This window comes from Zophobas morio, unplaced genomic scaffold (genome assembly GCF_036711695.1).
Source record: "Zophobas morio isolate AGI-343-1 ecotype UQ-CSIRO unplaced genomic scaffold, CSIRO_AGI_Zmor_V1 ptg000029l, whole genome shotgun sequence".
Lineage (NCBI taxonomy): Eukaryota > Metazoa > Arthropoda > Insecta > Coleoptera > Tenebrionidae > Zophobas > Zophobas morio.
Window position 1 is genome coordinate 7,286,554 of NW_026972134.1, and position 21,350 is coordinate 7,307,903.

Genomic DNA, 21,350 nt, shown 5'->3' on the forward strand with positions numbered 1-21,350 from the left:
TTGAGAAAAAATGTAGGTTATAGTATTTTTCCTTTTTCTTATACACATATCAGGAATTTTTAGCGTTAAGTTATTTTATTGATCGTAGTGATTTTTATTTATTTTGTTGGTCTTATGTTTTGATGTTTTTCTGTAACTGGATGCCATAACCTACAGAAAATGACCTGCAGAAAATAACACAAACAATAAAAATGAATATTATTATTTGACTAAAACACCGTAGTTTTGGCAGAATTTTACGAATTTTGGCGTTTATGAACAATAGCAGTAATAGTAGTGTGGTGACCGAATTTGAAAAAAAGTTTTTGCGCTGAAATTAATTAACAGCGGCGCGAAATCACATTTGAATAATTTGAATTTGAAAAAAAATTCAATCACGAAAAGGGAATCGTTAAACATAGGCAACCAAATAGACATGTCGGTTTTTAATGCATGATCATTGAGTTAGATGGCACCACGTAGCGCTAGGGTGATTTTAGTTAGAGGGTTGGTAGAGAAGCTGCATGGCGTAGATTCATGATGAATGTGCTTGTGAAGGTGTAAACACGTGGTAAACGCTAGGTTTAAATTAGTTGGTTTGGTAGTTAATAAAATGGGAGGAAGCCTTTGTTTAACGACAATCAATCGTAACTGACGTCACTCTTGTTGTCCCCAAGCCGCGCGGTAAATTCTTGCGCCCTTTTAATCGGAGAAATGCGGACTTCCGGTCGAACGCGAAACACGTGCTGTAAATTTGTTTCATTGTCGGTAAATTCACCAATCAAGTTAGTTTTTCTTAATAGTCAGCTAGTGCAAACACAGTTTAACAATCAGGATTATTTAAATAAACCACTTGCTAGAAGATTTCATGAAATGCATTTCGTCAGGAAAACACCTTATTGTTTAATTACGAATAAGCTTCTGGATGCATATACGTAAGTGTTACATTATAACACTTCTTAATCCTTCACACAAGGTTACTAATAGTTCATTTACGGCAGTTAAACAAGTTCATTATACTGCGAACTGGTGGGGGTTATGATATTTTCTTCCCTTAGGTGGTTATCATCGTTATCATTATCGGGGCATGCCTCACAACGCCACAGATTGATTACATCACCGAGACGCTTTTTCCTCGCAACGATTTTAAAATTTACATCACCGAGACGCTTTTTCCTCACAACGATTTTAAATTTTAGATCACCGAGACGCTTTTTCCCTCGGAGCGATGATTGGATATTTTTGTGTTTGTTTATTATGTGTTTTGTTGGGGTAACCAGTTCGCGGTATTTTAAACTTTCAACGTAAATTATTTTTGAAATAACCCATCATTTAGATCATGATATAATTTGGCATAATGTAAACTCTTTGTTTGAACGTTGATAAAGTGTGGCAAAAATTAATCTCATGTAAATTTTGTTAACTCTGCAAATTTTCACCTCATACAATATTTCTTAATTTCACAATTTTAACCTTAGTAATTTTGTTTGTTGTATAATTTTAATTGAACGTAAATTTCATGTTCTACAGTTTTAACCTTACATAATATTTCTATTTCTACAAGTTTATTTCACACCAGATCTTCTATTTCATAAATCCTTGCTAAGTTTTGTTTTGTAAAGACTTTGTTGATGTTTTGTTTCTATCATATAAATTATTTGATGTCCAACTTTAATCTCACATAAGAATTATTTGTTGTTTAAAATTTCACAAGGTTGTGTGGCGAATCTAAATGTTGTTTATTGCTCTTTGAAACTTTAATACTTGTTCAGTTGTTGTTAACATTAGAGTTATAAGAGGTTGAATATTTTAAAATGGAATTGAGGTTAAATGACACTGAAAACGTGGCAGAAGCGAAATTCGGTTTCTAGTCGAGCTGGCGAAATTTATCGTGCCACCTGTACAAGTCCACAGGTTTGGATAGATTCAGGGGCGGCCGCCGATGTTGTAAATTTCTCGACTTGGCCCAATAGTCGAGATCTCTTGCGGGTTGGACGATCGTCATGGCCTAGTTCCGCAGGGCACGTTCGTAATGGAGATATGCGTGTGGGGTAGGCTTTGCGATAGATAGAATCACCGTCGTGGGGGGAGAACAGCTCCAGACCGGTAGCCCAGACTCCGCTTATGCTACAATGCTCCAGGGGTACTTTTGTTGTGCTCCTGTTAATTGCCGTAACTAAAAAAAAGGAGATCTGCCGCCACACGCCTGTAATAACTTGTGTCTTTGCATCCAGTTACTTAATTCGGATTTTGCTTCGTTTTTATTAAATTTGTGATATTCAAATATTTGCATTGATTCCAAACAGATGTATAGAATTTTCCGTTTGTTCATTTTTCATATGTGTATGTCTGTCAATTCGCGAGTGTTTTTCTTTCATATATCTTAAGGTGTTTGAAATGTAATATGTCCGGGAATAAAACCAAAGGGGTTTTTTGCGCTGAGGGGTAAATCTTCGCAGCGTCTTTCCTCCTGTGAGGGGGTGCCGTACTCCCCCCTCCAAAATAAATTTGTCTATTATTTCTTGCGCTCTCAACTCACATGCAGTATATGCTCACTTGTATGAAAGAACCGTCTTCCCGCCATTTTTCAAAAGCAAAAAAAAAACACATAATGTAGGTTCCTATTTGTTAGATGATCACAGCCAGGGCCAAACTTTGAATTTTTAAATTTTTCGCGGGCCTTTCAAACTTTTCCAAGGTCAATTTAAAGGCGGGAAGTTTGGGTTATCAGAGTAGATTGAAAGTTATTGCAGAAAGCTCATTAAATTTTGCTCGTTGTTAAGCTTTTTATTTGTATCAGTAATGAAATTTTAAAATATACTGCATCTGAAGTTGAAAAAATGAGTCTTATTCCTATTTCACTTAGATGATGGTTTAACACATTTTCAATCAACTTTTTTTCTGTTAATTAGTTACATATTTCTTTTTACATCAACTAAGTATTTCTCCGAATTAAGACTTAGTAAATTTAACTGAATCGTAATGAAGATTCACAGGTTACAGATATTATTATTAATATTATTAAAGACGCGATCAGGCAGAGGCACGCTTGTTATGTCCGCGCTACCTAGAGTGGTGGGTATTCCGTTTATGATACTAAGACTAACCATAAGTTTTTTTGGAAAGCATCATACCTTGATTTAAACGCATTAGTAGACGGAGCCTCGACAATTTCTCGAGGCAAAGCATTCCAAACTACGAAAATTCGGTTTGTGATAAAGAACTGCCTAACCTGGGTCAGCCATGTTTCGATCAGCAAAAAGATTGACGGTTTGTATGAGCTAACGTGGGCACAGAAATCATCATACTTTGCAGCCAGAGATGTAACATTCGAATACATTAAGGAGGTAACGAAGTATTGTGAAGAATACTTCTCGCTCATTGGAGGATGCATTTTGATAAAGTGGAAATAGAGAAGAGCGTCGGAGTGATCTAGTCATTGACCACCCGGTCAACAACCATTACGTGCCCTTCGTCGTTGATATGTGAAATATCCTTGTCTGCCACAACCGAACTTTCCAGATTTATCGCTTTTTTATTTTCCTTTGTACTTTCTTACACCTGTTTTTGATACTTTTATGCTTGACCATCGGATACACGTTATATAGTAGTGAATGTACACCCTTAACATGATCAGTGTATTTACGAACTGAATATATAATATCAGTCTCACCAGTGGCTATGTCACTGAAGTTACCAGACATTACACTTAGCGGAGATTTGCGTAAAATGTGGCACTATGTGAACTAAAGCAAATGCAGAAGGAAAGAGGTCAGGGGCGGGGTTTATGATGCTTATGGGTTTTCTAGTATGTGCGGCGATGATGCCTCATTGTCGATGGCGGCGGCCGAAGAAAAGCCTGGAACGGAAGTCGCCATGGGCAATCCAGAAAGACCTCGACTGCGGGACTTCTAGAAGGGAAGTATGGCTTTAAATAGAGACCATCTTCGGGAACGATTATTGTTCTAGCGAATGTTGAGAGAAGCCAGCCAAGTTGCCCCGGAATTATTTTGCACCAAAATTATAACAGTGACCTTTTTTGTTACTCACCTTATTGCACACCTTTCCTACTACTATATAATATAACCAGAAAATACAGTTTCTTGTCAAAAAGCATTCCTAAATCTTTGACAGATTCGGAGCTTCGATGATGTAAGAACCCAAAATTGGGGACATTTTTTAGTGAAAATGATTATACAAAATTAGGAAACATTAGGATTTAACTTATTCAAAATACATCATTAGACTCTATATCCTTGATTTCAATGAAAATTTTAAGTTCGTTTGCAAGTATTAATTTAACAAGATGACGTCGACTAAATCGTTGATGAATAAAAGAAATAGCATAGGACCCAAGTTAGATACTTGGAGTACATGAGATGTTGAACAAATTGAGTTTAATACATAGATGATTGAGTAGGTATGAATATGATTGATTAATTGCACTAGTGAACGAGAAAATTCTAAATAGTTATGCAATTTTGAAGTAATATGAAATAGTCGACCTGATCAAATGCCTTTTGAAAATCAGTATAGGTGACATCGACTTGTCTGTTATTATCTAGAACTTCTGAAATACACTATGTGAAGCAAGTGGGATAGGTTACGTTTATTTCGTTTTTCTACTCAAATAAAACACATCATTAAAACTTCTGAACTTAAAAATAAAACAGAAGATTTGCCGTCAATAGAAGTGTTTCTTCAATTCTCAGAATTTATCTAGTTTTTTTTTTTTTTTAATTAACAAGGGGGTTTATGAACCTGAAAGTGGAGGGGTATTTTGTACTTGTTTTGTGTCATTTCCTATGTCTGCGTCTGTTCTCCCAATTATTGAATTTTGAATATTCTGTTGTTGAAAATCGACGATGGAAGAAGGTATGGACAGTTCGTATCCAAAATTGCCAATTTTTTTTGTCTATTTCTTTGTAGAGTATTCATGGGGTGCCCGTGCAGGGTAATTATACATTTAACTGCTAAAATATAGTAAAAACCTATTAAGTTTGATATTACCATTCTCTTACCTTGGTTATTTAAGATGTCGAGACCTTAAGAATTATTTTAATTTCACAACTAATTGTACATACATTTATTAATATAAATTGGTAGTCTTGCGTTTGAAAGGATGAAAAGGTTTTGCATCTGGTTAGATAAGTTTCATAGAAGTCATAAAACCTTTTGACCAGAATTAATAAAATATTTTCCTTCTATATGTTTACATTAGCATTTAAGGTTACTTTTCCATATTTGAGGTTCATTACTTTGCATTTAAACGCATTTCCCTATTTAAAATCGCAACATAGGTACTACATTTTGTTGACGATCACCGATAATGGTCCAATTTTAAAAATTCCGCAAGTTTCATAATTTTTGTTTGCATTCCTTACTTTTGGCGGAATATTCTTGTTGTAACAATATTGTTACGAAATAACCCATTGTCCGCCCCGATACGACGCCCATGAGTTTTCTAGGCTCATCACTCATCACTGATTCGAGTTTCGAGTAAAGACACTCCAGAACGACCTCGATCGCGAAATCTCTAGAAAAGGGCGCGTGGCAGTTTCAATAATAGGGACCACCGACGGTAGGCTAACGAAATATTTCGTTAGCTATGATCGGGAAGTAAAAGTAAAAAGTATAGCATTTTTGAATTTGAAAAATAATATAGTACTCTTAAAAAAGAGTACCTACATACAGCCCATGATACAAGTAAATATGGTATGGACATCCCATGAACCAAAACTCGTCTTCTTCTGCGCAACGTTATCTGACGTCATGTGGAATGAATGACCTTCCACTTCTGTGTTGACATCTGATGTCAAATATCAATTTTAAGGGTTATGAGGCAGTTATGAGTTTTTGTGGTTATGAGGGTTATTGTTTATTGTTACCAAACTGATGCGTAAAAACAAATTGGTGGTTTGCTAGCGACCTAGCGTTGTTAAAAAAATAGCGGGGATGATAGCAAATAATAAGAAAATATCTGTGTCCTTGTTATGCTCCGTCTTTTCGACAGCAGGTATTTTTTGCTTCCAGTATGGCGATCCTGTTACTGTCATTTGGCCGTCAATTGCCTTGGTGGTAACACGTCTTCCACGACTGTTTGCTGGTTACCGGTGACACTTTCTCGTTGAATAGGGCTGGAATTACTTTGGGACTGGAATAGTGTTCTTTCCGGTCCGTTAACTCAATAATTCTAGTACAGTCTGTCGTAACCTCAAATCGTAAACACATCAACCTTTCGTTGACAGATAGCGAAAATTACTAGCCTCGCGCTATCTTTGTTTAACACATAGGTTAGGTTCCTCTCTGTCGAATTCCGACCACAGGCAGTTTGCCGTACTTTCTAAAAGTAATAGTAGATCTAGTGACTTTAGTTGGGCTCGGTAAATATTTCAATTTCCCGCCTGAATACAGCCAGGTGACGTCAGCAAACCTGCGTATGTCCATACCATATTTACTTGTATCATGCATACAGCCTACCCCTTGCGGTCAACGTACTTGGGACCAGTTCTCTGACCGGGGACCTACTGTGTATGATTTTCTATGGCTACAATGTTGGGGCAATTTTTGCTGCCTCAGAGCTACGGCGGAACTATAGCCACCACATTGTAGCCCTTAGCAACGATCATGAAGGAACGAATATAATTCATTCGTCCATGGCAACGACATATGTCATTGGTCATTCTGTTGTAAACATAACCTCCATCTTCCATCGCAACAGTGCCGGTTGTTTCCTTACGTTTTTCAACGAATTTCCATGGCAAATAAGTCGTAAGTTTACAACTTTGCAATGGAAAAGTTAACCGTAAAATTATGTTTTAGCAACAAAACCCGATCGAAAAACTTTACAACCACCGAAGTTTCGATTTTGGTGGACGAAGTCACAAAAAAACGTGATGTATTATGGGGACCTCTGAAGGGGCCCAAATTAACGCAGTTTCATCGCGATAGGGCGTGGAAGAGTGTAGTGGAAAGCGTTAATGCTGTAGCTCCGGTGGTTCGGTCACTGGAGGAGATCCGGAGAAAAATTCGTGACCTAAAGTTTCGAACGAAACAAAAGGCGGATGCCTTTAAACGTGTAGCAAAAGAGATAGATGGGGACGAAAATGATGTTCCTTTATTGAGTGAACTGGACCGGAAAGTTATTGCATTTATCGACACAGAAAACGTAGAGGAGATTCAAGGAGGCAATGATACTTCCAGGGAACAAGGTAAGTATTGTCCACTCAACATTATTTCTGTTTCAGGTGTATCGTTGAAGTCAATATCAGTTATTAATTAATTTACTCTATAAAATGTTAAAATCACATAGAAACTGTATAAAGATTTAATATTTCCAGTTTTATTGCTGTAATTATTTTAACTTTTTTTTAGTTACTAATTAACCTATTAACGTCAAACTTTAAAACCTAGTGAATAAATCGGACTTTTTAAATACAGATATTAATAGATACCTACTTTGTGTATCTCATTTAAGTGTTCAATTTCTATTTTGCTAAATATAAACTTTATTTTTAAACATGACGAACACATTAATTAAACATAATTTAATTGAATTTAAGGATAAAATTTTATATTTGTATTAATTAAAAAGATCGATTTTTTATGAAGTCGGACATTTATTTTGGGACAAAATTTGTTTACAAACTGAACACTTATTAATTTGGGAGAGAGTATTGTGAAAGATATAAAATATTAAAGAACCCAGAATTTTCAAATATATATTTATTCAAAGGAAATTAGTGCCACTAACGTTTGCATCCTAATTTCATTCTTTTGTAGAATCGTTATCTTCCCCTTCTTCGCCGAATGTTCTCAGCATATCTGCATTATCCCCACTACCACTACCACCCATATCTCCAGTAGAAGAACCTACCGCTAAAATTAAAAAAAAAAGTAGCAGAGCCCTCGCAGCTGAGCACATGCTCAGCACAACGCTATTACAGGAAGAGCATACCCTGGCAGTACAGGAGCAAAATGCGCTGTTGTGGAAACAGAATCTTGCCCTCAGAGATCAAAATGACTTATTACGTGAAATGCTCAGTGAGTGCAGAGGTTTTAGAAAAGATATTGTTCGTGAAATTAGAGATTTTAAAGAACAAATGGTGAGTGTATTGCGACGAAGGAGTCTGGACAGTGAAGAAAAAAATTGTTTTAAAAAAAGAAGGATTAGTTAAGTGTTGTTTTTTTTTTTAATTTGAATTATTGTGTTATTTTTTTAGGTTAGTCGTTGTTTGTGTTTAATTTTAAAAAATATTTTCTATTTTTTCTTATGTGTACTTGTTTGTTTTTGAATTAAAATTTTAATTCCGCAATTTAGTGGTTGTATTGTTATGGACTAGTTTTGTCAATTTGGTGAGAAATCATTTCAATTTGAATGGCTGCTGTTTTCTAATCTTCTGCAGAAAAAATCAGGCTGGCAAACTCTCGCCAGGATAAGAAAAGGGTGGGAGTCAGTTGTTACCAACTATAGTTGGTGTAAATTCAAGCTTAATAAAAGCAGGTTTTATTTAAAGTGATAACAAGAAGTATTAGGAGCTGCCTTACTGCGGGCCAAAATTTTTTGAAAATTTATTTATTGAATTAAATTAATGAATTGCTACAATAAAAAAAAATATATTAGGCATTCATACTTATTACTTAATAACAGAAGGAATTTTGGAATTTAAATGTTGATTTTGAAAACTGGAGTGAAATCGCATTTGAAAATCTCAAAATAAGGAAAATCGTTCAAACATAGGCAACCATGTGTTCAGTTTTAAGATTCGAATGTAGAGCAGGTATAAGAAAATTTGAGAGTCCCTCGATCTAGGGATGAGTTAGTGTAAACACGTGGTGAAAATAAGGGTAGATTAAATTTAGTTTTGTAATTTCAGCAATTTAACATAATACGGTTAATTAATGCATTTCCAATCTGGAATGCGTAAAATTGACGATGCTATCAACAGGAGTTAAATTTTGTTTATAACAATTATATCTGAAATTTCTGAATGTTTTCCGAACTTTTCTCTTGAGATCTAAAATAATTTATTTATGGTATTTAAACTAATTTTAAATGTTTCTCCATTTTAAGAGCAAGAACCTTGAAAATTTCATCTCGTAATTTAATAATATCGTGAACTGGAAAGTCTAATTTGTGAACCCGTATAATTTTTTCGCTTGGTGTACCTGCTTCCTTGTGAAACGAACTACTTCCGATCTGGTAGTCCGCGAAAAAGTAGATGATGCGGTCAGTTATTAACAACCTTGCACCGTGAGGATGAGTATGTGTTGTGCCTCATGGACCTCGCAACACAATAATGTAATGTTGAAAACTGAGGAGAGATCGATCGAATCTAGATGAAAGCTATCAATGCAATAACCGTGATTTATGACAAAGACTCCCGACACAGACGTTAATTTTTATTCATTATTAATACTAATGATAATAACTTGAGTATTTGCAACAATTTACTAAGATTCAGATTCCTTTTTTCTGTTCGTGTTTAAATTTGTAATATTAAAATATTCGTATTGACTGAGCATTGGGCCCTCAGCTCGTCATAACAAATTTCACAGATTTTTCCCATGGCAATCGAGGAATAACCAGTTTTTATTTTTCATATCTTGTGTTTGAAGGTACTCTGCTGAACAAGAGAAAAAGCACACAACATAGGGCAACATTTTGATGACGACAGTTCAAAGCCAAATTTTGAAATTTTCGCGGGTGCAAAATTTTGTTCTCATGTCTCAGTTTTCGTGGGATGTTTGGGTTATCACAACAAATAACTGAGCAACATTATTTATGAGTCGTGCATCTCTAAGTGAAAGTAAAAGTCAATATAATCAGGTCGAACTTCATTTATAAATTAAGAACGGTACGACGCCTATGGGTTTTCTAGAGAGCTTTCTAGTATGTATGGCGGTGATGGACACTTCATCATCGGTGACGGCGGCCGGACGCCGCGGCGTTCGACTAAACAAGCGGTTCTGCGATGACGGCGAACTATCGAGAAAGGAATTTATGGTTTTAAATAGAGACCATCGTCGGAAGCAGTGAGTTTTGGAATCTAGTCAACAAGAGAATATTAGAGTCCAAGTTGAGTCGGCATTATAATCGCTGTGTTGTTAGTCATATAAATTTGTATTACCGAGAAATAAATTGTTGAGTTCTACCTATACCATTTTTTTTTTTAATTACAAATCAACGTAACAATACCAATTCAGTACTCGCATCTGAAAATTATATACATTCTATGAAAATAAAATTTTTCAAAAGATCTAGAAGTGTAATTTTACACATAGAAATGTTATGTTATATAACAATCAACAATAACAATTCAAACGATTCGAAGCAATTTGCGATATAATTTATGCTAGACACAAATTATAATAATAGGTAGTTACTCGTGTATGTTAAAAAGTAACAACAATACCACTGTTTTTATTAGATAGGGCAATAATGGAACAGTACGTACTTAAAAATTAACACTCACGCGTTCTAAATAGACTAATCATGCAATAATTTTCAAAATTTGATATACAGCGTGTTATTGAAAGGTACGTACAAAATAAAATCGACATTTGGTCTTGACGTATGGATGCTAAAAGTTAAAAAAAGTTCAGGTAAAAGTGTTCTCCTTTTAGAGATAAAAATTATTAAAATTTATGTCCAAATTTGTTGTACGCCTCTGATAAAAAGATCATCTCTCGTTTCTATAGCAACATTTAGTCTTGACAAAAGTTTTATTGTTACAGTTGCTAGGATTTGCTAAAATAAATTAATTTTACCTATTTATCGTTCAGTAGCGTCTAAAAAGGTTGGATAAGGGTTAATTTTTCCCTTATAATTTTGATAACACAAAATAAGTTTTTCTGACTTCTTAGACTTCGCGAAGAACTGTCAATTTTTTTGTACGTACCTTTCAATAACACCCTGTATTTATGATTTACTGGTAATTATAAAAATTTCTAACATTATCAAATAAATAAGTTGATTAATTCATCAGTAGCTTAGCTTAAAAAATATATGACTTGTAAAGAACAAAATATTAATTCTATACAAACATTTTTTTTTTAACTTTCAATCGTTGTGTTTGAAATCGCGAAATGCGTTCTTTAATAATAATAATAATAATAATAATAATAATAATACTTTATTCCCAACAGGTAATAATACACCCAGTAACAGGGAAAAAAATTAACAATAATTATGAAGTAGTGCAGTAAATACAAAGAAAAAGAAAAAGAAAAAAATATATATATGTATAAAATATTAACTCAAATAAAGTTAAGTAAAAATAAGTCACAAGTGAAAACTTAATCCAAAAACGCAACTTTTAATTAATGGTTCAATTATAATATTATGATCGGAACAAAAGACAAAATAAATTATTTATTACAGTAGACTTTATAAATGGTTTGAATAACAGTACCTAAACTATCAGCATTTATGTCGCAAAATTTAGATATATGATTAAATAGTTCACACATGAGAATTATAGGTGATCTACGTAACACATTTGTTCTGGTTGCTAATGAGTAAAATGTTAAAAACTGTCGAGAATGAACACGAGGTACAATGAAACGAATTTTATCTAAAAGAATTATACAGTCTATTTTGTTATTAGCGTGTTTGCGCAAAACATTTTCTTATAATTTTTTTCTTATGCTTACACTTACCCTTATAACCTATGTCTTATAATTATAACACTCATAATCGTTACATCTTATGTTGACAACAATATAATTTTTTTACAATGTCAATCAGTGTCATTTAGAATTCTAATTATGTCGCAACTGAAAAAGAAACTCTTTTTGTATTAACTGATACACTTACTTAGTTTATATCGTGGATTTCGAGCCGATCGACTCAGTTCGATCCGATTGAAACTAATGGTATAAACGCTGCAGATCGAATGTTGAAGTGGATTCACTATCAAAATTCGATCCGACAAACTAGTCGGATTGAATCGAACCGATCGGATCTAAAACGGATTCAAATGCTTGAAGAAGCTATGTAAACGGACTTTAACTTTTATAGGTTTATTATTTATGTTGACAACTTCACACATAAAAAGAAATAGTGTTACACCATCACTGGTTACACTATTATCTTTCTCCAAACGTCAAACTCAAACCAATTTCAAACTACAAATCAGTGGATCGAACGGACTGTTTTCCGTGATATAAACGCTTGTAGATTAAAGTAGGTTTGGCAACTTCGATCGTCTCGAAAATCGATCGGATCGAAATCTACGATATAAACAACTGAGTAGTTCTGAACATCTTCTATATTGCCACAAGTCGCCAAAATTTCTAAATAATTCATGTGCAAAATTAATTAAGCCTTCAGCATAGCTGTTACAATTATGCTTATAACTATAATTATAAATTATAAGTGTAAGCATAAGGTAAACTGCATAAGAAACTGTTTTGCGCAAACATGCTATTAACTAACTTATGTAGAAAGCTGATGGTATGAATAATACGCCTAATTTCTAAGGAAATAAAGTTGAATTGATTTAACAGTTGTAAGTGATCACACCCTCTGTCAGGATATACCTCAGATGAACGATATGACAGAAATTTCAGGAACTTACGTTGGACGGATTCTATATTTTTTATATGAATTTCGTAAATTGGAAACCATATTAGTACTCCGTATTCAAGTTGAGATCTAACTAATGCGTAATACAGATTGCAAAGAGTAGAGATGTTGAGAAAATCATTACAATTTCTGTAAATGAAACCATACATCCTGTAAGCTTTTGACACTATTTCTGTCATATGATCATTAAACATTAGCCTACTATCAAAGGTGATTCCAAGGTCTTTATACTTTTCTTCACGATTTAGGGTAACTGCATCGATATTATAATTGAAGATAATAGGTTCCTGTTTTTTAGTATACGAAACTACAAAACATTTATTTTTATTTAGTGATAAACGATTAGTGTTGCACCACTCGACTACAGTATTAATGTTGGTTTGAAGAATCCTACAATCATCAATGGTGTTAATTTCAAAAAACAATTTCAAGTCATCTGCAAATAACAACTTTTCGGAAGATATATGTTCAACAATGTCGTTAATAAACAATAAGAACAAAAGTGGTCTCAAATTAGATCCCTGAGGAACTCCAGATGTCGGTGAATATATTTCTGAATAGAAGTTACGATATCGTACTGACTGCACTCTACCAATAAGGTACGACTTGAATAATTTAAGTAATGACTCAGAGAAGCCAAATTGGCGCAGTTTGTCTAGGAGAATAAAGTAATCGATTTGGTCGAAGGCCTTAGAAAAGTCCATATATATCGCGTTGACTTGACTTCTACTATCGATTAACTGAGATACGTATTGAGAAAAACAAGCCAGATTCGTCACAGTCGACCTCTTCTCAACGAAACCATGTTGGTATGGTGTTATAAAAGATTTCACAGATGAATAAATTAGCTTATACATTACTGATTCAAATATCTTCACAAAATTACGTAATAAACTTATGGACCTGTAGTTCTTTACATCAGCTTTATCCCCAGACTTAAATATGGGAGTAATGCAGGATTTTTTCCAAAGTTCTGATACCTGACAATCTTTGAGAATAAGATTAAATATTCTAAGCAATGGAGTCACAAAGATATATGCACAGTCCTTGAGTAGAAAGCTAGGAATGCCATCAGGACCGGATGTAAATGTGTTCTTACAGTTTTTTAAGGCCAAAAGAATATCTTTTTCAGACAGTGAAGTAATAGTAATTGAAAGCTGAGCTGCTGTTTCATTCGTAGTGCAAAAAGGAGCTAAACAATCGGACTTTATATAAACATTACTAAAATGATGAGCAAAAGCGTTAACTATAGCTTGTGGACATGATAGTTCTCTGTCATCATAGCGCATTAAGCCAGGAATACGTGTGCTACCTTTTTTGTTATGAAGAAACATCCAAAATGACTTAGGATCTATAGAAATATTATTTTCAATCTTACGCATGTACATTCTATAAGCATTTTGAATAAGCACTTTACATTTGGAACGATGGAATTTAAATAAATTATAGTAATGAGCAGTTTTATATTTTTTATACAGTTTGTGCAATGAGTATTTAGTGCGTATAGCATTTCTTATTTCCTGATTAAACCAGGGAGGATATTGTCGACGGTTAGTACTCAATTTGATTTTAAATTTAGGAACAGCAAGATCAAAAATTTCATGGAGTTTGGCATAAAAAAGAGAACAAATTTCATCAACGCTACCATCGGTATCTAGGAAATCCCAGTTGCAAGAGTAAAGCATATCATAAAGAACTGGAAAGTTTGCCTTTCTAAAGTCATATTGTTCTAGATTATTTATAGGGAAAGATTGATCAAGGGGGATTACAGATTTTATAACTATACAAAGAGAAGGATGGTGAACATCATCATCGACGAAATTGAAATCAGAAGCCTCTACCTTACACTCGATATTAGAGAAAACTAAGTCTAGAATATGGTGATATTTATTTTGCACATTATTATGCTGCTCTAAATTAAGGAAAGATTGGAAATTATTAAGAGATAGAGTGAATTGGTTTATTTTACCCAAGGTGAAATCCGGAATGTTAAAGTCACCACAAATCAAAATTTTATTATTTTCTTGAATGTCTATTCTACTTAGGGCTTCAAGAAATAGTTGAAATTCATGTACTGATACCTGAGGAGGTACGTAAAGGACAATAAGAATTAATTCCTGCTTAACACTGAACAATTTAACTCCTACAACATCTATAGTCGGAACAATATCCCCTAAATAAGAAAGATCCAGAGCAGATGATTTCAATGTATTATTAATACCTAAAAGTACCCCACCTCCTCGAGAGACGCCCATCGCTTGTAGATCCCTGTCTTTCCGATAAACAACAAAATCATGAGGAAGAAATTCAGTGTTACTAATATCACTGGCCAACCAAGTTTCAGTTAACGCTATTATATCAACATTGATTAATTCAGAAACAGAATTGTAAAAGTTAGATATTTTGGATCTTAAGCCCCGAACATTCTGGTAAATACAACACAACGAAGACGTGCAACTGGGTGTTCTTTTTAGTTTACCGAGACAATTTTGGGTGAGCCATTTATATATTTTATTCTCAGATTTGTTTCCCCGTTGCTTATTCTAATGCCAAGTTGTTCTTTGACTTGTCTGTAGGATGCGTTTTGCTTAGGAGTGCGATCGAAGGACAGAGTAATATTGTTATAGTTTACGTTGCTTTTCAGTACCTTGGCATTACGAATAAATTTTTGAACCTCGAATTCATCATTCAAGATAACTCTTATGGGTCTAGGTTTATTACCGGGATTTTGTTGAGAAAAGCGACCCAAACGTTGAATCTTAATACCAGAAACATCAGCATCAGGCCGGACTAATTGTAAAATATTTTCAACGGCAGACTTATCTATTGCAGAACGCTGATTATTATTATTAGTAGAAATCTGTGGTTGCTCTTCAACACCAAATATGATTAAGTTTTGTTTTCGATTTTGCCTTTCCATTACTTCGTTAACGATTTCTTCAAATTGATTGCTGGGGCTACGCTGGTCTTCATGAAGCGCGGACCGAAGAGTGGCTAGTTGAGTGTCAAAGTCTTCTTTCAGTTTCTCTATGGCAGTTGTAAACTCGGTTTGTAACGATTAAATTAAGGTTTTGAAATCTTTATACTGAGCCATATTATTGTTGCATGTATTGCACACTACTTTTATTGACCTAGATTTAGCTCGTGTTATCTTCACGTCATTTTCGGAGAGCCCCACACAGGCAATATGCAATATTCCTTGACAACCATCGCAAGTTATGGTATGGGCATTAGCTTTGCATACAATACCACAATTTAAGCAAATATTATTCATTATGATTAAAAAAAAGTGGAATATAGGATATAACAAGGACACAAGTTCTTCACACCCAAGGGTCTGTTTAACTTTCGACAAACAGGAAGACCACGGGAGGTAAAACATAAGAGAACAAAGGATTAATTAAAAATGTTGTACGACCGCAGTCATTCACCTTAATGAAAGAAACACTATCGGTACGTAAAAACGTCCCCGTGGTAACAGCCAGCAATTGAGTAGATATTGGTATATATCAAATTAACCATCCGTTGGATTCAAAAACCGCTTTGGCCTTTGGAAAGATAACACAAAGCACAAAAGATTGGTATAGAATCCACCCTAAAACACTCGATGATACTTGTCGGAGCCTTTATTAAAAAAAAACGAATTTTTGGGCGCTCAGGGTCGTACTACAAGCACTTTGTGGAACTTCGCGATCCGACGTGACCGGGCCTCTCTTTCTCACTGCCCCCTTGTCCCGCCGTTCCGCGCGTGGGAGAAACCCTTTCCCCCTCGTGTTCCTGCTCATTACCATATATGGCTATATGTCCGTCGACCTTCAATATTGTTTATGGTTCTGGGAATCACACAACACTTTGTGGCGCCACCTATGACGTCTAACGTATTGCTTGTATGTTTGGTTGCCTACGCCACAGCCACCATGATCACCGTCGCCGACATACTTTAACACCACTGAAGGTCACTCAGAGCAACACTTTATACGTGTATTAGCTGCACTGACACACTTCTAATGCAAAGTGATGAACCGCAAAGGCGGAAAAGTGACCTTGTATTAACGATACAAAATTATGGAGGAATTAATTTTATTTCGTTTTTTTATCAGCCAGTCTCCCACAAACATCTCCTGGTTCTTTTCAAACCCAGGATTACAAATTTTGATCACATCGACACAACTTATGAAATGTATACAACTCTCTAGTTGGCAACAGCTTATCTAAAGTGAATGGGTGGCAATGCCCACATTATTACTCGGTGTGGTGCAAATTTAAATACAAACAAAATCAATACTTATCAAGGGTTCAAATTAAAAACTGCAAAGTAACCAAAATTTTGTGACACCACACTGCAACAACAAAACGACGAGAATCTTCATGAACTTAAATTCAGTAATTCAAAATTAATCAATCAAGATTACATCATGAATCGAATTCCCCTTCATATAAATAAAAACACATCTTAAATATGGTCTAAATCACAAGAATGTCGTTCGGTGCACACTTCGTTGTGACAGGAGTGTCCGATAATAAACGTTCCAGAATTGAAGGCATAGAACAGAAATCATATTACAACATCAGCATCAAATCTTTTGGCCTCTTCGCATTCACGATGACAGTAGTTTCCTTACTAATTAATAATTTGGAATCAATACTGCATACTACTGTATTAAAATTCTCAAATGAGAATCTATTAAGTCGAAATAATGATTTAGGAAAAACCATCGTTCCATGATTTACTGTGACTTTAAAGTTGGATTAACTCAGGAACAATCTTCAAAACGTTTAAAAATCGGGTTTCGTAATGAAACACCGTCTTGGGCCAGCCTTTTTAGGTGGTTTCAGAACTCTACAAGGGCAGTAGTTTCTTTTTATAATGAAGAATATAGGGCTCGCATAGCAATTGTTTAGAAAATAATTCTGGCATTCGGAAGATAGTAAAACTGAACTTATGAAATGATGGCGGCTAGGCTAGACATCGAATCCGCAGCAACACACAAAATCTTTCATGAAGAATTACGAATGCCGAAAATTCTTTCCTTTCGGATTCTCCATAATTTGACAGACGTACAAAAGGCGTAATAGAATTGCCAGAAAAATTTTAAAATTTTTACACGATGGTGGCCGTCGTGTTATTTCCAAAATAGTACCAGGTGAGGAGACACATATACCATTTTTCGACATTCCAACGCGTCAAGGAAGTTGAATGTGAGTGTTCGAAGGTGACCCCACACCGACAACTATGAAAAAAAAGCATTGAGCTAAAAAAGTCGTGTACGCTGTGTTAATTAAAAATGGGGGGCTAGTCAGGGCAGTTCAAGTGAAAGAAGTAAGTTTGTACACCCAGAAATGTCTGCTAAAAGTGTTGTACGAATTCACTCTTAAAAGTTCAATGCTCCCCCGTGACAATATTTCGTTACATGGCGAGAACAACGGTTCAGTTTCTGGACGAAAATATTATTAAAATTATTAAATATCCATATTACTCCCCTGATTTAGCAGTGTGTGACCTTTGGAAATTTTTGTAAATAGAAACGTATTTATGAGGTCGCCATTTTTCTTCAGAAGAAGAATTTATTTTTGAGATTAAGATTCGGTAGAAAATTCTTCTGCAGAACTGCAACGATATTGGAAGTAATTACTTTGAACGTAAATAAGATTTCAAAAACCTAGCCCGTTACGTTTTCTTGTATTTCAAATATTACGGAGTAGACCTCGTATTAAAAATACAAAGACATTCACATTGTTGCTTCTATAATTTTAACAACTAGAGTGGTCAAACTGGACGGTAGTCTGAAGGGTCAAATTTATAACTTATCTTATTTATAATAATTTAATAACGGCCTGCTTCCACTCAGCAGGCAAAGTTTCGGTAAAATGGATTTGGTCAAGAGAAAGCTTGACGGTTTACTCACCTAAGTAATTATAACATTCTCTCAAAAGTCAGATTCTGCTAAAATGTTCTTTTTCGTACTTGTTTCTATAATTATTAGTTTCTCTAAAGCAAACAACCGAAGACCAAACGTTTTATTTACATTTTTGTTTCATTTTACAAATAGAACTTACAATACATGTTTAGCATATTCAAATTTCTGTAAAATATTAATGGCAAAAGTATTATTAAGTTTTTAAAATGATGTTTTTATTAACACTGCTTATCCAAGAACGACGTGACTGCGATTTGTTAAAAGGATCTTCCCTCAATGGATTTTAGAATTTTAAAATACACTGACTGTAAATTTTTGTTATAGATGTTTTGTCTGATGCTTTTTTGTATATTATTAAAAGTGTTGTCTAAGCAATGTCTATATAGATCTGCAATGTTTAGTTCTTCATATACCTTTAAAATTCTTGCTCCTGCTTTAGGATCGTTTCGACCATAACATTCCTTCATTGTCTCTATTTGACAGTAATTTCCTTTTTCCATTACCATTACAGCAAACCATGAACATTTACCTTGTTGAATATCTGTTCCCTTTTTACCAATTTTATGTGGGTTGCCATAACAGTCCATGAAGTCATCCTAGGAATTATAGTTGTCTTTAAAATGATCCCATCTCGTATAGCATTTTACGGAAACTAAGTATATGACGTGAAATATTTATATCACGTTCTTTTTTGTAAAAGCGTTATAAAAGTGATGCAAATATATGCTGCACCTCTTGCTAACAATTCACATAACATACTTTCGTAAATTGTCTTTTATATTATTATTATTATTATTATTGCCTATGTAACTTACCTGCACTTGAAACAGAAATGCGAGATCTTTGGACAAATCTTCAGACTTTTTGTGGAGTTCCAAGTCATATATGTTTGCCATATACATTCCTAAAGCTATCGGTAAATAGAAAGTGAAAAACCCAGTTTTCAGTTCAGCAATGCGCTTAAATCTTTCCATTGTAAAAAGCTGCAATTGAGGTTTACCATTCTTGACAGACATGGAATCCGCAGCCTCTCCCAAAGCGGTTTTCAGAGTGATATCATGGAACAACAGCATCGAGGGTAGATAACAGTGATGGTTTCTAAAATATTTTCTGAGTAATATATAAGTTCCTTGTTCAAGGAGGATTGCATCATTAGTTGCATGCAAGCCGATATTTTCTTTTCTGTGCCAGCAGACGGAGCTCCGTCGCATCACTCCTTCGTCAATTACGTCGTCAATCAGTACACAAGCTGTTTGTAGCTAACAAAAATATGTTATTAATTCCGACTGAATTTCCGTTTTTTACACTTTTAATACCTAATTAAGACTCGACTTACCATTTCTAAAGCCCAAGCCATAATCATTGCTAATCTGAGATTTTCCGGTGTAATATTTTCTGGCTTTTCAAGCTGTTCATAAGTTGAGAACACAATGGAAGCTCTCAATTTTTTACCAAAAGGGGCAAGATAACGCAGGAGTTCGTCGTGTACATTTGCTTCAACAAGATTTGGGTCTGCAATCTTATTCGTTAAGTCACTCACTACCATAGGAAACAAATTCAAAAATTCTTTATATTTTTCCGCACTAACTAAAAAATTATTGTTCCCTTCATTTCTTGGTTTAGATGAAATTCTAAAAGTACATAATCTATACACTAAAATGGCAATAATTTCAAATCACAAGCGTTTTACCAGTATCCCCTTGAGTTTAGTTACTACGTTAAAAATTGAAGCGCTAGGGAAAACAGTAGAAAATGTTGCTTAAACGGACTTTCTAAAGTTATCTTACACACTCGTTTTTAAAACCTTATTTCCCTAGTCCAATTTTGAAAATTATTTTTTGTTATTTTTAACTAAAGTGATCAATGATCATTTAGATGAATAATGTAAAAAATGCAAACGTTACACAATTATGTGAGGCGTCTTCAAGAGTTTTTTTTACTAACACTGTAACACTGAAACACAAAAACATAAACCAAACATTTTAAAAGATGACGTTACATTTCAAACAATTTTATCTTAAAATAAAAATATATTAAAAAAAATTGCTAGTTAGCGTAGGGATGACTGGTTAAAATCAATATTTACTGTAGTTTTTGAGTTAATAAAGTGTGTACCTCTTTGAACTTGTATTTAATCCGTGCGTTGTAGAAATTTTTAATATTGTAGCCTTCTGTCTTGTCCATATTTTCCAAATTTGTGGACTTTTTCGCTTAAAAATTGCACTTAATTGCATAGCGACAAGCGGTATTGTTATCTAAGTATGACTAACTACTTAATACATTTTAAAGCAGTTTAAAGCATACCTATTTATGTTAATTATTCTTTTATATGTACGAAAAAGAATAATTAGGTCAGCCATAACTGTGTCCATTAAAACGTTTACATTTTCAAATTTTTTAACATTACAACAACAATTAAAATGGTTACTAATGGGCAAAAACGCCCAAGTTTATTGAAATAATTTTATATTTCTACAGTTCCTCAAGATCAAAATTTCTTACAATTCTGTCAACATTGTACGAGTATCCAATAAACAACAATTCATTTTAAAAGATTACAGGAAATTACACGTAGTGTCATAAGTTCCCGGAATTTCCATAATACCGGATGTTACTTCTAACTCTGATTTTAGCCTTCGCTTGTTAATTTGTGGAAAAGCTTCTGCTGCTGCAGCAAGTTCTTTATTTAAAATTTTTTTCCTAAACACTTCAAGTTTATATCATAGAACAATCTGTCTTTTCCACTTCATTTGTATTATTGTATGATTTGTATGATTATGTGTCAGAGATGAGGAAAGCTCTGCTTAAATAACCTTAAACTATTTTTTAAATTTTGGTGTCAAGGTATTTTAAGTTAGCCACTT

At 34.2% G+C, this 21,350-nt stretch overlaps 3 protein-coding genes across 4 annotated transcripts; 1 reads left to right on the forward strand and 2 right to left on the reverse strand.

Moving 5' to 3' along the window:
- Positions 1–5,680: 5,680 nt before the first annotated feature.
- LOC135137588 (uncharacterized) lies at positions 5,681–8,294 on the forward strand. Of its 2 annotated transcripts, XM_064067280.1 has the most exons (4): positions 5,681–6,397; positions 6,455–6,750; positions 6,802–7,190; positions 7,762–8,294. In XM_064067280.1, the coding sequence occupies exons 2-4, from the start codon at positions 6,737–6,739 to the stop codon at positions 8,154–8,156; spliced, it is 798 nt and encodes a 265-aa protein (XP_063923350.1). In that variant the 5' UTR covers positions 5,681–6,397; positions 6,455–6,736; the 3' UTR covers positions 8,157–8,294. The 2 variants fall into 2 exon arrangements, with proteins under 2 accessions (XP_063923350.1, XP_063923349.1); XM_064067279.1 differs by having other exon boundaries at positions 5,681–6,750.
- A 1,522-nt stretch (positions 8,295–9,816) lies between these two features.
- LOC135137342 (uncharacterized) lies at positions 9,817–16,359 on the reverse strand. The gene is made up of 6 exons (XM_064066965.1): positions 16,236–16,359; positions 15,048–15,595; positions 12,963–14,994; positions 12,619–12,875; positions 11,798–11,945; positions 9,817–10,028 (listed from the first exon to the last, which is right to left on the reverse strand). The coding sequence occupies exons 1-6, from the start codon at positions 16,357–16,359 to the stop codon at positions 9,817–9,819; spliced, it is 3,321 nt and encodes a 1,106-aa protein (XP_063923035.1).
- A 2,291-nt stretch (positions 16,360–18,650) lies between these two features.
- LOC135137488 (uncharacterized) lies at positions 18,651–20,741 on the reverse strand. Its single transcript, XM_064067157.1, has 4 exons — positions 20,602–20,741; positions 19,823–20,117; positions 19,302–19,745; positions 18,651–19,082 (listed from the first exon to the last, which is right to left on the reverse strand). Exons 1-4 carry the CDS (start codon positions 20,718–20,720, stop codon positions 18,744–18,746), a joined length of 1,197 nt encoding a protein of 398 aa, XP_063923227.1. The 5' UTR covers positions 20,721–20,741; the 3' UTR covers positions 18,651–18,743.
- Positions 20,742–21,350: the final 609 nt, after the last annotated feature.

Coding starts and splice junctions, on each gene's coding strand:
- LOC135137342 (XM_064066965.1), bottom strand. CDS start 16,359: ATGGTAATGAGCAGGAACACGAGGGGGAAAGGGTTTCTCCCACGCGCG. Junction 12,876..12,962: donor AATTAACACCATTGATGATT/GTAGGATTCTTC, acceptor AATGTTTTGTAG/TTTCGTATACTAAAAAACAG. Junction 11,946..12,618: donor GATCTCAACTTGAATACGGA/GTACTAATATGG, acceptor AATCCGTTTTAG/ATCCGATCGGTTCGATTCAA.
- LOC135137588 (XM_064067279.1), top strand. Junction 7,191..7,761: donor TGATACTTCCAGGGAACAAG/GTAAGTATTGTC, acceptor ATTCTTTTGTAG/AATCGTTATCTTCCCCTTCT.
- LOC135137488 (XM_064067157.1), bottom strand. CDS start 20,720: ATGCAATTAAGTGCAATTTTTAAGCGAAAAAGTCCACAAATTTGGAAA. Junction 19,746..19,822: donor TGGCTTGGGCTTTAGAAATG/GTAAGTCGAGTC, acceptor TATTTTTGTTAG/CTACAAACAGCTTGTGTACT. Junction 19,083..19,301: donor CATTTCTGTTTCAAGTGCAG/GTAAGTTACATA, acceptor TATAATTCCTAG/GATGACTTCATGGACTGTTA.